Source organism: Phasianus colchicus, chromosome 15, assembly GCF_987193195.1.
Source record: "Phasianus colchicus chromosome 15, bPhaCol1.hap1.1, whole genome shotgun sequence".
Lineage (NCBI taxonomy): Eukaryota > Metazoa > Chordata > Aves > Galliformes > Phasianidae > Phasianus > Phasianus colchicus.
Genome location: NC_143450.1, coordinates 14,749,397 through 14,763,678, shown reverse-complemented (window position 1 = coordinate 14,763,678; position 14,282 = coordinate 14,749,397). Strand labels below are relative to the sequence as shown.

Sequence of the window (14,282 nt, the reverse complement as noted above, 5' to 3'; positions counted from 1 at the left end):
GTTATTTTCAGACTTTCCTATAACATTACGGTAGTTGGAAGCACACACAGTTTTCTGCTGACACCAAGCCAGATTTTGGTCCGTAACATTTACTGGTGTGGTCAGGGGGTGAAGGGTAATAGGGACAACATGCAGAGCGGTTCTGGCTCCTGGACACATCCTGACCTGGTGTGTCAGAGCACATCCCAACGCACCAATGGTCACAGGGCTGATTTCCCCAGGCTTTTTTTTTTTTTTTTTTTTTTTTCCCCTTCTGCACACTCAAAATACTCATTTTGGCCATCATCAAGCTCCACATGTTTCTGCCATGCTTCACTTGAATGACTGCAGAACAACTGGTCAGCTCACAAAGTGCTTCACAAGCCTCAGCTGAGGCTCACACCCCAGAACTGAACAGAATCACCAAGAACCCAGTAGTCCCCCACGACTACAATGGGGGAAGAAGGAGGTCAACCTCCCAAGGCGACATGCAACAGCTAATGACAACTAATGACAATTAACCCGTCACACACAGGCAGGAAAAAGTGCATCTGCTGCATTAACTGTAGGAGAAATCCCCTTCTGCCCCTACAGTGCCTGTGATATAGCTTGACTTTGTGTTTTCTGTACAGTTAGGATGGGACAAGCTGAGCAAATATAACATCTCTGGGGAGTAAATACGAAGAGCTGAAGCAGGCCTGCTGCTAATAATTGGTTTCTTTGACACATATGAAAGCAATTTAACTTTTTGAAAGAGAGCTTACTGCCCTTTTGTTTCTCTGAAGACAACTGCAAATCATCTAACATGCAGCATTTTCTATAGTTAAAAAAATGAAAATAAAACAATGACCTCTTTTAGCTAGTCAAGCAAAACCCTCTGGATCAGTGAGCAGAGCTCAAACCTCTCTGCGTAATCAGAGGATTTCAACCTGAGCTCCACAGTGCAGAGCTGACGCAGCAAATGCCCTTTCAATGCCCAAAGGGCCCACAACCTCCAGTCACAGCACCCAGGGCTGTTCAGTGGGGCAGCTCAGCACCCAGCTGGTGCACAAGGGGAACCAAACTGGGCCACAGGTACCCAGAGAAACGAGAACTGATTTTTAGGATCTACTGCTGAAAAGAGTCAAACAGCCCCCTTTGTGATCTCCCGTGGCCTACCCTCCTTATTTAAAGGCAGTAGGAAGAAGGCACAACCCGATGGTGTCCTTCTCTGAGTGTCAAAGTGAAGCATCTTGTTCCAGCTCTGCTGTTTTGCATTCCTTCACTCCTTGGTGGGATTCGTGCCTTAGGAAGGCGCTTGGCCACAGCAGGACACACACAAGCCATGCAAGAAAGGGAAGAGCAGGTACTGTACCAGCGGGCAGGGCACGCTCACCCCATCCAGGCCTGGCAAACCTGGATCCCCATTGCTGCCTGTAATACTATGATCTCCCTGTTTAAGAAAAAATAACTGCTTGTTGAGAATGATAAAGGACATGGGAGTTACTTGAACAGACATCAGTGCCTGAGCAGAAAGGAGAAAGAATAGGCTCAGAACTTTGCGCATCCATTTGTGATGACACAGCAAATCAACAGAGTTGTTTTATGGTGGGGAGTTCACAGACACACAGAGACTGTCATCTGGGAAATATCTTCTGTACTCAAAGCAGAGATTCTCATTTGAAAAAGATGAGGGTTAAATCATCCAGCATGTTGAGAGAGGAAAGGTGATCCATCAAAAACAAAATATTTGTAGCTCACATTCAATCTCCAAGCAAAATAAAGCAATGAATGAAGGACATTTTTGCTGGTATGGTGGAGTTCCACGACAGCTTTGATTGCTGTAGCTGTGCTGGCGAGGTGAGAAAGCCACACATTTGGACAAGAGACGTGTTTTTGGAAAGTTAAAGCAGATAGCTGGCACTACTAGTTAAGTGCAGCTGAACTATGATGTAATAGTCACATTTGGGCAGTTTCAATAGTTGACACAAATTATTCTTTCATCCTAAAACCGCACAGCATTTTAAGGAATGGCTATCTCTGTTTCAGTCATTAAACGAACAGCAGTAAGTAAAAGGAAGTACATTTTACCAGGCCAAATAACCAGAATGATTTTTTTTCTGAGTCATATAAAAGGTTTGAAACATCCTGGAGAATCCCACCTTCCTCAGACCTGAACATCAAGGCAGGTTTTCTGGAAAGGCTGTTTGTGTACATGCAGCACAACGGTGGCCCAGGATGTGTCTGAGAAAGGACAGATCTGAGCTGCTAGCTGCTATCTCAGCCTGAGAAACACAGGAGGTCTCTGATCCCAGAGGCACTTTTTGGCAGCCTTGGGGCTCATACATCACACAGCCTTGGCTGTATTAACATGCTATCAACACCAACCTACTTCCCCATGCGGGAGAGCTAGAGTCAGCATGGTCCCTGCTCAGTTTGGGGAGATGATGGGATAAAGAGCTGACCTGGCTTTCAGACTGCCTCCCATCCGCTGCACAGAGTTACTCCCCAATTGCAAATGTACTCAAAATCTAGGCAGGCAGCTTCACCAGGGCACGCTATCTCCTGAAGAGCGTTACTGAAGCCCATTGTTCCTGACTGCAATAAGAAGATCCCTACACAAAGATTCTTTATTTTTACTGCTGTGGCTTGTTCCCATCTGGCCAGTGAGGAGCCCTTAAAGCGAGCACTGAACTTCCAGCAGTGCAGATAAAACAAACCATTAAGAAAAGTGAGAAAACAATAACCATCTGCTCTGATTTACTGCAAACTAAAGATCTACCAAATCCTCCCTCCCTTCCCTGGGCTGCAAAGCTGCATCGCCTTTCAGTCCTTGCAACACACACTTCAGATGTGCAAAGCAGAAGACGTACCACAGGGCAGGGTTGGTCCAGTCCGGGAGGGCCAGGTTCCCCCTTCTGCCCTTTGGCTCCTTTTCTCCCTGGTATCCCTCGCTCGCCCTGTTGTTGCAAAAGGAAAATAGTATCAGGAACAGAGGGGTGGCTGGCAGGGGAAACACACCTTGTTTTTACTTTGCACAGTTACTGCAGCGTCCCACATGGCAGCCAGAGTAGGGATGTTTGCACCAGTACAACCTTAATCGGGCAATTAAATGACTGAAAGTCTTCAGTTAAAGCAGGATAGCAATGATTTAATAGGGTGGCTAAGTCACCAGTTACTGCTAGAGACAAGGTTGGTATCTGGCAGCAAGAGTGTTGGGCAGCCCCTGCCAGCACTGCTGGAGCACCAGCTCCCAGCACGGCACCAGCCACCAGCCAGACACCCTTTTATTTAAGGATCCCTGTAACAAAACCTGACTGGGATCCAGTTTCAAGGTCTATAAATCAAAACTAGCAATTCTTCCCAACCTGGAGCTGCCAGGCTGCTCCAGCTCCCTCCAATGTCTGCAGGCTGCCAAGGAGGGAGAAGCTTGCAGAAAGCCCTTCCAAGCCAGCAGGCATTCATAGAACGTCCATACAAATACTGTGCCACAGTAAAGGCCTTACAGCAGTGAACCACAAAACACTGGAGCTGGAGGAAACCCACGCTGCAAGACATGAGAGGAGCAGCCAGTCCTGCCCCAGCTTGCTTGTCCCCACCAGCACCCTTACAGCCATAACCCACTCACCTTCTCCCCTCTTTCACTCTTCTCTCCCTTTTCTCCTCTGAGACCTGGGAAACCCTGTTATGGATTTTTTTTTTTATGGGAAAAGAAAAAGGGGTGTAAGGTTATTTTGTGCACATCCCAGTAGTTCAAATCAACAGAAGCAACCAGCAAAGAATATGGCATTTTCTTCCTTTTTGTCTTTGTATCTCATAAATTTATTGGGAAAGCTAGTGCTTTAACTATCTGCTAATATTTCATCTATAAGAGATTTTGGTTTTCCTGAATCTGATACAAGTATTCTCAATTGGGAGAGAAAGCCCCCACAGCACTTTCAGCTAAGCAGTGGTACCCTGTGTGGTACGGTACTGCTGTGCAGTGGGAGCAGCCATCCAAAAGCTGCTGTGAGTTAAGCCTTTTCCTACTGACATCGTTCCATGGATGCCCTAAGCAAGGGAGAACAGTCTATGCAGTGTTAGTTATGTATATTTGTGAGAACAGCAAGCAATCTTGATGGCCTCTACATGTGTGTGATTCACATTTCGACACGTCACAATTAACTTTCTCCATACTCACGTCTAATCCCGGCTCTCCTGGCTTTCCCTGCAGTTGAAAAACAAAAACAAGACACGTTGGACTGATTTCAGTGCAGCAGACAAAGATTCCCATTTGGTGACAAACTAAGTTTGGTGGAGATGGTGAGGGCTGCACACCTGTCTGTGCACTCAGCATTGCCCATCTGGGCACGATGTGCTCCCTGGTTGTTCAGGGAGCAACCACTACACCCAACTGCTGTCATCAAATGCCGACAGATGCTAGAAAACAGCAACTCATTGGAGCTGAAGTTCTGGAGACAAATGTTGGTAAAATGAGCAATTTAGACTAGGAAGAAGCTTTGGCCATCAATAACCTAGCTTCTATGGAGCTCCAGCAGGGAGAAGGAGATCTAACGCAGGCCTACACCAATGATTACCTTTTCTCCTTTGGTACCAGGTAAGCCAATGAGCCCTGGAGCACCAGGGAGACCCTTGAAGACAGTCAAAAGAAAGAAAAGAAAGCATTAGGAAAGTTACTGTAAGTCTGGGTTCTGCCAACAGTCAGAAACGAGATGTGGGGAACAACTCACAGCTGGGCCCGCGTCGCCGTGCTCCCCCTTCTCACCGCTGTCACCTTTTTCTCCCTTTGCACCATCCAAGCCCTGCAGAAATGAAACACTGGCATCAGCCAAGCAGCACGTGGGCCTTGGGAACAGTCTCAGGTGGGAAGTTGGTGCAAAAAAGGGGGATTGTGCTCTCAGGCAGAGCAGTGCGAGCATAAAACCCACTGCAGCAACTCCAAACTCAGATGGGACAAGGACACCTCCCAGCAGCTCACACCCTTGCTGCTGTTAATGCTTTCCTCTTGACCAGACCATACAAGAAATAGTTGAAAATAAAGGTTTCAGTATGTGGGTTTGGAAACCCAGACTTCCATGTGCTGCAGGCTGACAAGACTCCATAGTGAATTTAAGATCATAAAATGTATTTGGAAGGAAGAATGGCTTATTTTCAAAAACACCAACTGCTGAACAACACAATCAAGGGATGTGTTGTCACAAACAGTGACAAAAAATCAGTCCCCAGAGCTGACAGTCCTTTGTGGTCCTGCAAATAATGCAGTGGCAGCCTGGAAACAGTGGGTGACATTTGATTTATTGACTTACTTTAGGCCCCTGGATTCCTGGAGGACCCTACAGGAAAGACAATGGTGCATTATAAAAGCAGAATTTAAAAACAAACCCCTACGTCTGCTTCCCAAACCGCTTCTTGCTAAAGTTACGGGCTGACAATGGCTAAATATTTCTTTTTTCAAGACAGGTGGTAGTTTATTTGGTTCTCCTACGTCAAATCAGTGGGAAGGAACTGTAAAAGGCTGCGTTGCGTAACACGCAACAATAAAATGCTGAAGAGTCAGCTCTGGAGGGAGAGCTGTGCAGCAGTGCAGAAACGCTGTGTGGTTGTGAAGCATTACCCTGCGTGGTCTCCCCGACGTGCCCATGGACCAGTGAAGGTCTCCCAGCTTTCCTGACACCCTTGGCAGCTCTTTGGCATTTTGGAACACTGTAGGTACCAAACACCTCAGAAACCTGCACTGAAAATGACCACGTGTATATTCACATCACTGCCCACATCCTCTCCCACTGCAATCAATGGCAAAAAAGAAAACCAAAAAAAACTAATCTGGGCAAATCTATGGGAATATCAACACCACAGTGCTGGGGAACACAAATTGACAGCAGCCCAGATTAAACAGAACAAAACACCCTCTTTCCTTTCGCTAATTGCATGGTATAACTCTGCAGCCCTGTTCTATTGTGCATGCCAGTGTCCCACCATCCTACCATGGGGCCGGGCAATCCGGGCGGTCCTGGCTCTGGGATGATCTGCATGAAGGAATTAAATGGCACATTAATGGGGCTGGGAACGGGGACACAGAGAAAGCAGGCAGCTCAGGAAAGAAAACCTCACACAGCCCAGGACTGCTGTAGCCTGTCCTCTAATTTAATAGAGGTAATCCGGGTAGCTGCTAACCAAAGAGGTGCCCATAGAATTTGTAGGTAAATGGATCTCAGTAAGCACACAAATCAGGCTGGCCTCAGAAATGAGAGGTGTAGGCCACGCTACTCAGTACATCTGCCAGTTGCAAAATAGATACAATGGAAAATGAGGTCATTTTCCATATGGACACAAAGAAACCAGCCTTTTTGTTTAGAAAAAAAATCAGAATTAGAGCTCATATGTCATTAATAAACACCTAAAAAAAAGTTTATGAATTTTGATACTAAGCACAAGGCGTGAAAAAAGAAAAAAACAGTGCAGAAGCCCATATAAAACAGCACAAAGCACAGTATGTTTTTAGAGCAAAACAAAATATCTCAATTACCAAAGCAAAGTCTGAAGTATCTATACAGTGCCTGGTCATTTCCCTCATCCTCCCTAATACACAAACCCCATTTAGAGGCATCCCGAAGTTCTCATGGAGAAGGGCAGTTCTGTGCTCTGCACTGATGCACACACCAACTTCCCCTGCCCCTGCCTCATGGAAGAGGCTGTGTGGTGTCAGTGCCTTACGTGGTTGTTCTGCAAACACGGTGATCCAGTGTCTCCTTTGTCTCCTTTTGGCCCATCTGCTCCCTAAAAGATACGGAGTTTGCACTGAAGTGTCGCATCTCCCAAAAAGAACAAGAGAAAAAATGCATTTGTGTTCCCCTGAATGCCTTGCTATCCTCCCTTGCTCCAAACAGCAAAGCTATTTGAGAAAAGGAGGTTTTCCCCAGGCTGAAGCGCACATTTCATTTATTCTGAAATAAGCCACTATCAGCATTATTAGGAACACTCCAAGTCCCTACTTCCTCCAGCAGAAGCAGTGTAGCACAAACAGGCCACTGCCCAGCTCAACAAAACCCAACCACACACCAAGACTTGCAGAAATCAATGCACTGCAGCACACAGACATACCGGTGGACCTGATAAGCCCATTTCTCCCGTCTCTCCTTTCGGTCCTGTGATCCCTGCACTGCCTTGGTCACCCTTAGCTCCTTTGGGACCCTAGAATTTTACAGAAAACAGATACGGGTGTTGAAGAGAACCAACCAAAACAACAACCAACCAATTTCTGCCTTTCTGCTGTTTTGCTTTTTTTCCCCCCCCTCACTGCAGCGCCAACTTGTGAAAATATATTTTAATGTTAAAACTCACACATACTGATTTTGCAGACACAGCAGAATTTCGCTTGGCCAGAGCAATTAATTTTTGGAAGGTTTATGTCAGAATTTGAGTCTGTCTCGCAAACAACTTGTAAAAGTAGCCCATTTAACTCAGCAGATGTGGACAAGAGCAGCATCTGCGTGCTCAGAGCTGAGTGTTTAACTCAGGGAGGTGCAGCATCGTAGGCCAGAGGGCTTTAGGGGCAGGCTGATGTTGGCTTTCACAGGGGCAGCCACCACAGACACACAGGTCACTTCTCTCTAACTCAGCTCCTGCACCATTCCACCCAGTCCAACCATGCTGTGTACCTTTTCTCCATCCAGTCCAGGTGGACCTGGCAGGCCCAGCTCCCCCTGAAGCAACACAAAGAAAGCAGAGCCAACAGTAAATTAAATAATCCCAGGAAGACATTTTGCGAGGAAAGAAGTTACTCATTTATGGTGGCTATAGGTTGAGCATTGGAGTGTGAGGAGCAGCGGTGAGGATGACACCCAGATTTGATGGGCTTCATCGGCCCAGCACAACCTGGGCAGCACCAAAATCCTGCCCTGTCCCGTGTGCTGACACACACTGGCAAACAAATTAAGCTTTCTTTTGAAGAAAACCATAGCTGACAGTAAGTTATTGGTGATCAGTCATGAACAAGGGCAGTGGCAGTGCTGCAGAGGCACAGTGACAGGGTGCAGGCACTGCCCCAGCATGTTGGTGAGGGCAGGAGGTGGGCTCATACTGCAACCTATGACACTCCCAAACCCAACTCAGGCATTTTCCCCCATTTTGTTCTCCCTCCTGCCTCATGCAAAGTACCAGACCAACCAGGATTTCACTCCTCGGGTGTAGGGCAGAGAGTGGATTCCTTCCTGAGACACCTGCCTCTGTAGGAGGCCAAGGACCAAGGAAAGGAGAGCCCCTCTTGGCTGCTGTATGAAAACTTGCTTCTTCAGCTAGAGGAAGAATTAAGGACCATTTCCTCCACCAAAGCCCCAAGGCCTGTCTTATTTTAGCAGACATTTGCCCAGTCTCATTACATGACAGCCACTAATAAACACCCCGCTCTGTCAGCAGCACAGCCTGCACAGTGGTGGTCAGCCTTACCTTGGGGCCTGGAGCGCCCTGCGGGCCCGGTGGCCCTGGGGGACCTGGTGAGCCCTAAAAAACAGCCAACAGAAGAGGCATGAGCACAACTGCTTCGCCTTCCACAGAGCACACGGTGTGCTCAGTGCCACCCGTGAGCTCAGGCCCTGGCACTGAGGGTGTTGGTGCAAGGGGAACACACGCCCTGAGCCATGCAGCAGGCAATACATTTGATTGTATTGTTTGCATTCTGCTGGGTACAGAGAGCACAGAACACCTCACATTGTGATTTGCAAGTCATCTCAGACATCAAATTCACTGTCTCCCAGCTGAAAAACAACCCCATATCACACCTTTTGTCCTTCAAACATTATCACATTAATCACACCGGAAGCTGCGTAAAGCAATCACTTCTCCAAGCTCTGTTCCCACATATGGTAAGCGTGCAAACAGACAACAAGCAGGAGAATGCCTATGGCTAGCAGTGTGGTGTGCTCTCAGCCATGTCCACATGCACACACAGGGACGTCCTGCAGATGGACTCTGCTGCATTTGCTGGTGCCGCCCCGAGGAGCTCCATCCACAGCCTCCACTCATGGAGCTGCATGCCGTGCTCCTGTCAGAGCAACCCGTGCAGACATCTGGCAAACGGTAATTACCACCACTTTGTGTATCCCTGCAGCCTGTTATAAAACAATTAGGATGGTTCTCAGATGTGTCTGTAATTAAGTATTTATTCTGTTCGCCTTCTTTTATCCTAACACAAACAGCAGGGAGAGGCCTGGCAGCACTGGGGCAGGTTAGCACCCAGGCACTGCATCCCATCCTCCCACTGCCTTCAAGGACAGCCAAACAAGAGACGATTTGCAGTGAAAGTCACACACAGGGTGGAATAAACCCTGCCCTCTGGGCTGGCTCTGTGCTAAGACCTCAGGAAGGAGAAGTAGCATAGGACTTCAGCCCCTCCCTGCCACCCACAGGAACCAGCTCACCTTGAGTGCATCCAGGATGCGGCCATCGTAGTCGATCACCACCGTGTCACCCTGCTCCCCTTTCAGGCCAGGGGGACCCTGCAACCGAGGACAAACCTGTTTAGTTTTTGCAGCACCTGAGAAGCAGGCTGTGTGACAGCAGGGACCCAGCAGCCCAGTGTCTGGGGGGCGATTACCATTGTAATGAGTTCCTAGATAGACAGCTGTCATCCATCCAAACCTCAAAAACCTACAAATGTACGTAACTGAGGGGTGCATCAAAATCATTACTGGAGTAACCCTATCCACAGCTTCTTACAACAAAGAAAAAATGATGACAGAATGGTCATGCTGATAAGAAAAATCAGACTTTACTGCATTTCCCAGTGCTGTCTCCACGGGCAGCATTTGGTGTTGTTTTAATATGCACCATCTGTATTTCCTTACATGGAACTGATCCTTACACTATTTGACAACACGCTAAACAGGAGGAGGTGGTGCAGGGCAGCTCAGGGCACAGTGAACACACCGAACACTAAAAGGAAAATCCTGAACATCCATACCCGGGGTCCGATGGAGCCGACTCCTCCCTTCTCACCAGGCTCACCCTGAAAATGCAGATTGTATTTTTTATTTCAGAAACACCAAGGAAAATATGGAGTATTTATCCTACAACTAGTTAAATGGTATGAGATGCCAGCACGTATTTTAGGTTCAAGGCAAAGCATGGTGCCAACAAGGACCCAGCAAAATGAAACCCCTCAAAAAACGCAACAAAACAAACAAAAAGCCCAACAGATCTGACTTCAGAGCAAATGCATTTTGCACAAAGTGATGCTGGAGGAGCTAGCTGGCAGCAGGAAGACATCCATCTCATGGCACAAGTGCTGCCTGCTTGTCTCCATGGCACAAGCTCTGGCTCCTTGTGCTGCAGCTTCTCTGCTTGCTCTGGGCTGAATATTGCATGTGGAAAGTGTGGAAAGTCTCAGCCAACACGTTTAAACCATTTCTGAGGGCAACTTAAAGGAAGTGCCAACTGTGCCAATTATTTTTTATTATTAAACTGTGAGTTTTGAATGGCTTTAATATTCCCACCGCAGTGACCTGGAGTTCAGCTCAGGATTCAGAACTGCCCCTTCTGCCATACCCGTGGGAAGTCTATTCATGAGTCATATTAAAGCCCTTGACATAGTAACAGATAATAAATATACAAACACAAGAAGTCTTCATAGGAACTCAGCAGACCCTGGGCAGAACAAACAAGCATTGCCACCATATTTTTAAAACAAAGAACATGAGAGGGTCATCCAAGCCCACGCTTCTGCATCCTATACAGCCTAGCAAGGAGCCATGGCTGCCCAATACAGAAAGACCAGGGATAGATCAGACTAAATAAGAAGCAGCTGAGGAGGGAACAGCGGCTCATGAATGCTGTCCACGTTATATCATCACCACTTAACACATCAAGACTGTCTTACTACATCTCTTTGCAGTTCTGAGGATAAGTAGAACAGTAAGGCACGTAAGTGCTCTCCACTTTGAAGCGATACCACAACAATCAATGCATGAAGGTCAAACGTGATCAGAGATTTAGCTATCTGGGGAAAAAAGAGGCAATTCAACGAAAAACATTAAAGGAGATGATTTTTGGAAATTCTTACATCCATCTCCAGCTTTCATTAAACTGCTAGAAAAGGGTAAAATACTTCTCAAAATCTCCTGTTTGTTTCATTTTTGGCACTTTATGAGACTTTCAGGCAGTAAAGGTTTATGATACCAACTCAGCCAAAATGCAGTGGAGCCCAGTGCCTCCCCAGCAGGCTGGCACTCACCTTGGGTCCTGGTGCGCCGTCCGTGCCATTCTCTCCCTTCAGACCTGTGCTTCCTTTTTCTCCCTGAAAGCAACATGATTTAGATGAATGCTATATGGTTAGGATGCAGAATAGATTTTTCCAGGTTGTAATTTTCTTGCTTTATTGTTACTTTTATGAGCACAAGTGAAGAAAGCTCTGTTTTTAGCCTAAAATGTATCACACTGCCTACGTGCAAAATGGGGAACATTCAAGATTAAGGGGAGCTTTACAGGCTTAGCAGTTTGGCCGTGGGTTGTGTGTTCATCTGCAATGTTGGCTTTACAACCACAGTCCAAAGGCTCCCAACTGAGAGCCCATTGGGTACAATGCCCCATCCCAAAGCCCAGGCCATTACCAGCAATGCTATTTGAAGTATTTCTGCACATGAAGGCTCTCCATGGCAATTCTCTGCAACAGCCAACAAGTTGTAAACTCAAGGCTTTCTGGGCAGGGTGACCAAGGCAGAGGGATGAGTTACACATCTTCCTCTGTTTTTTTGTTCTTTTCCCATATTCAGGCAGAATTTTATTTCTGAGCACATCCCAACCATGCTGCATTGCCAACAAGCAAGCCAGAGAGCAACAGATGCTGCCAAGCACACACATTAGATAGACACAGAGCAGACACTCACCTTAGAGCCCGAAAGTCCTGGTTCCCCTGGGATGCCATCATCACCCTGACGAAACAAAACATAGCAAGTGAAACACAAAGAGCCTGTACACATGTGCCATCTGGGTTCAACTCTTCATTCATCCTCATTGACCTGAGCACAGATTTGAGCCTCACTCGGGTTTGCAGGAAGTCAGGAGAAACCTGCAGCATGGTCTTCTGCTCCCATCCTGCTCTGTGTCGGCCTCCTCTGCTCCCAGGTATGGGGTATGGCCACAGAGTTATATATCTGACCCACAAAGGGTATTGGGGAGCCTTGTTAATTTCCTACAGGCCTCCTGCAAACTACTGCTCATCCTCATGGTCTTCATTGTGACCACCAGCACACCAGGAGGAGATTTTCTGGGGCTCATGTGTCATGCTTTGTTCTTCTCCTGAAGTAATACTGCCTTGTAGGTGCTTAAGAGGTTAATTTTGCTGGGAAACCAAAGCTTTACACAAATTGTCATCTGAAAAATGCACATGGCCATGTCTGTTTTGGGGCAAAACAATGAGAGAGAACGGCTGGGCCCTGTCAGCACTTTGGTTTGGGATGAAGGCAGTGATTTATTCACTCCTTGATAAGGCCAACAGCAGAAAACTTGGACACGTGCATCTCCCAGTCTTTGACACCCAACCCAAACAGAGCATCTGTCCTTCTGAGTGTGGGAAATTCCTCTCCTGCCCCTGAGAATTGACCACACTGAGACTGTGTGTGGCCATGCCTTTCCCTGGGCTCTCCCAGGAAACTGAGCCCACCACAGGGCCTTTTGGGAGATAACATCCTCCAAAAGCTTCTCAGTCAAGCTCGAATTATTTGAGCAAAAGGACTCAGACCTACTGCTTTGTTTTGGCATTCAGTATTTCATTCTTTTTGTCTACAGGGCAGATGTGATTGCAGCTTCTGGCCTGTTTGCTGTAATGAAAGCCATGCTTTTACATGGCAGCATCTGCACTTTGGGGTTGTGCGGTCGCAGCTCTTCATGGCGCGCACTGGAGGGACGCTGGGGAACATCACTGGGGTGCTACATGCAGCCAGGACTGCAGCTTCTCCATCACCCTCTGGAAGCAGTTTCCCTAGTCTAGCACTCAGCAAAGTAAAGCAAAATCACTGTTTTACCTTCTTTCCTTGCATGCCAGGCTCGCCCTTCAAAAGCAATAAACACAGAGGAGAAAGATTAAGGAAAAAGAAAATAAGGCCCATTGCACCAATACTCAAAATCCATTGTCAAGTTCAAATAATTTGTTGCTTGTGTTGGTCAACTCTATCCCCCCAAAATGGAAGAAAGCACGTTCCTACAGCACGCTGACTCTAACTCCCACAGCTCCTACCCCACCCCATTTCAAGGTTTTACCAGGGGCTGGGCTGTGCTTTTTGTGTCGGTTGCACACTCAGACAACTTCAAGCCAATGGTTAATTCAGTAGTGCAGAAATTCAGTATCTGATCAGTATGGATGAGAACAATTCCACTGTGAAACATGTATGTTCATTTCTACTCCTACAGAAATATGTCAAGAATTCTTGTTTAAAATGCTTATCACTCACCTTTGGCCCCGGGGGTCCCCTGGCACCCTATGGGATGAAAAATCAGTTTGTTATACTTATTTGACAATAGAGCAGAACAGAATACACACACGTCCAGGAATATTTTCATCCCCATGAAAAAAATGATGCAGATGCCAGCTTCTCATCCTCCCTTATAAATAGAACCACGCTCCCAACAACAACTAGTAAATGGATATACAGATATATTTTTACTTGTGCATTGTATGCATTATAATTTTTGGCATCAATATGCAAAGACATGAAAGGAACCAGTGCAGAGCAAGGGATGACCTGGGCAGTGCAATAGAAACACCTTTGTGCAATACTAACCACAAAGCCATCGTCCCCTGGCTCGCCTTTAAGACCCTACAAAAAAAACAGAAACAAAAGAAACAACACCTGGAAGTATCTATCATTCATTCCTCATTCTCAACACTCAGTGATCATCATGCCATCCAACAGCATTGTGTTTCAGCTCATTTCTTTATTAAATGTATTGCCAGTGATCTGGAGAATTGCAACAGGTCTTCTGATGCCTACAAATCACTGAGGAGATCCCCTTTGGGCTCTCTGCATTACAGCTGGTGGCCACAAACACATGCTCTGGCTCCAGCTCTTTGCTCCAGAGCTGAAGATGGAAACCTCCCTCTGTTTTCTCACCCTGAGACCCAAAGCTCTGCAATGCAAGCAGCCACCAGCACTGGGGACACAGCATTTGGGATGGGGAAGGGGATGCCCTTAATTCTCCGCTCCCTCGCTGGGCTGGGGACCACACAGTATGTGCCCACTGCACATTTCTGGTCCTTACAGGGGGGCCTTGAGGTCCTCTTGGGCCATCTTTTCCTGTGTCACCAGGAGGCCCCCGGGCACCTGGGGGTCCTG

The 14,282-nt window shown here is 47.0% G+C and overlaps 1 protein-coding gene across 1 annotated transcript in view; it reads right to left on the bottom strand.

Moving 5' to 3' along the window:
• COL23A1 (collagen type XXIII alpha 1 chain) overlaps positions 1 to 14,282 on the bottom strand; it is a 148,798-nt gene that overhangs the window by 1,063 nt on the left and 133,453 nt on the right. The window contains exons 7-26 of the mRNA XM_090151051.1: positions 13,731 to 13,766; positions 13,401 to 13,427; positions 12,975 to 13,001; positions 11,838 to 11,882; positions 11,186 to 11,248; positions 9,917 to 9,961; positions 9,375 to 9,452; positions 9,042 to 9,065; positions 8,404 to 8,457; positions 7,617 to 7,661; positions 7,060 to 7,149; positions 6,673 to 6,735; positions 5,943 to 5,984; positions 5,265 to 5,291; positions 4,689 to 4,760; positions 4,536 to 4,589; positions 4,139 to 4,165; positions 3,587 to 3,640; positions 2,832 to 2,918; positions 1,334 to 1,411 (exon numbers count right to left, since the gene is read on the bottom strand). Coding sequence (XP_090007177.1) covers positions 1,334 to 1,411; positions 2,832 to 2,918; positions 3,587 to 3,640; positions 4,139 to 4,165; positions 4,536 to 4,589; positions 4,689 to 4,760; positions 5,265 to 5,291; positions 5,943 to 5,984; positions 6,673 to 6,735; positions 7,060 to 7,149; positions 7,617 to 7,661; positions 8,404 to 8,457; positions 9,042 to 9,065; positions 9,375 to 9,452; positions 9,917 to 9,961; positions 11,186 to 11,248; positions 11,838 to 11,882; positions 12,975 to 12,989 — 963 coding nt within the window. The 5' untranslated portion in view covers positions 12,990 to 13,001; positions 13,401 to 13,427; positions 13,731 to 13,766. The remainder of the gene's footprint in view (positions 1 to 1,333; positions 1,412 to 2,831; positions 2,919 to 3,586; positions 3,641 to 4,138; positions 4,166 to 4,535; positions 4,590 to 4,688; positions 4,761 to 5,264; positions 5,292 to 5,942; positions 5,985 to 6,672; positions 6,736 to 7,059; positions 7,150 to 7,616; positions 7,662 to 8,403; positions 8,458 to 9,041; positions 9,066 to 9,374; positions 9,453 to 9,916; positions 9,962 to 11,185; positions 11,249 to 11,837; positions 11,883 to 12,974; positions 13,002 to 13,400; positions 13,428 to 13,730; positions 13,767 to 14,282) is intronic.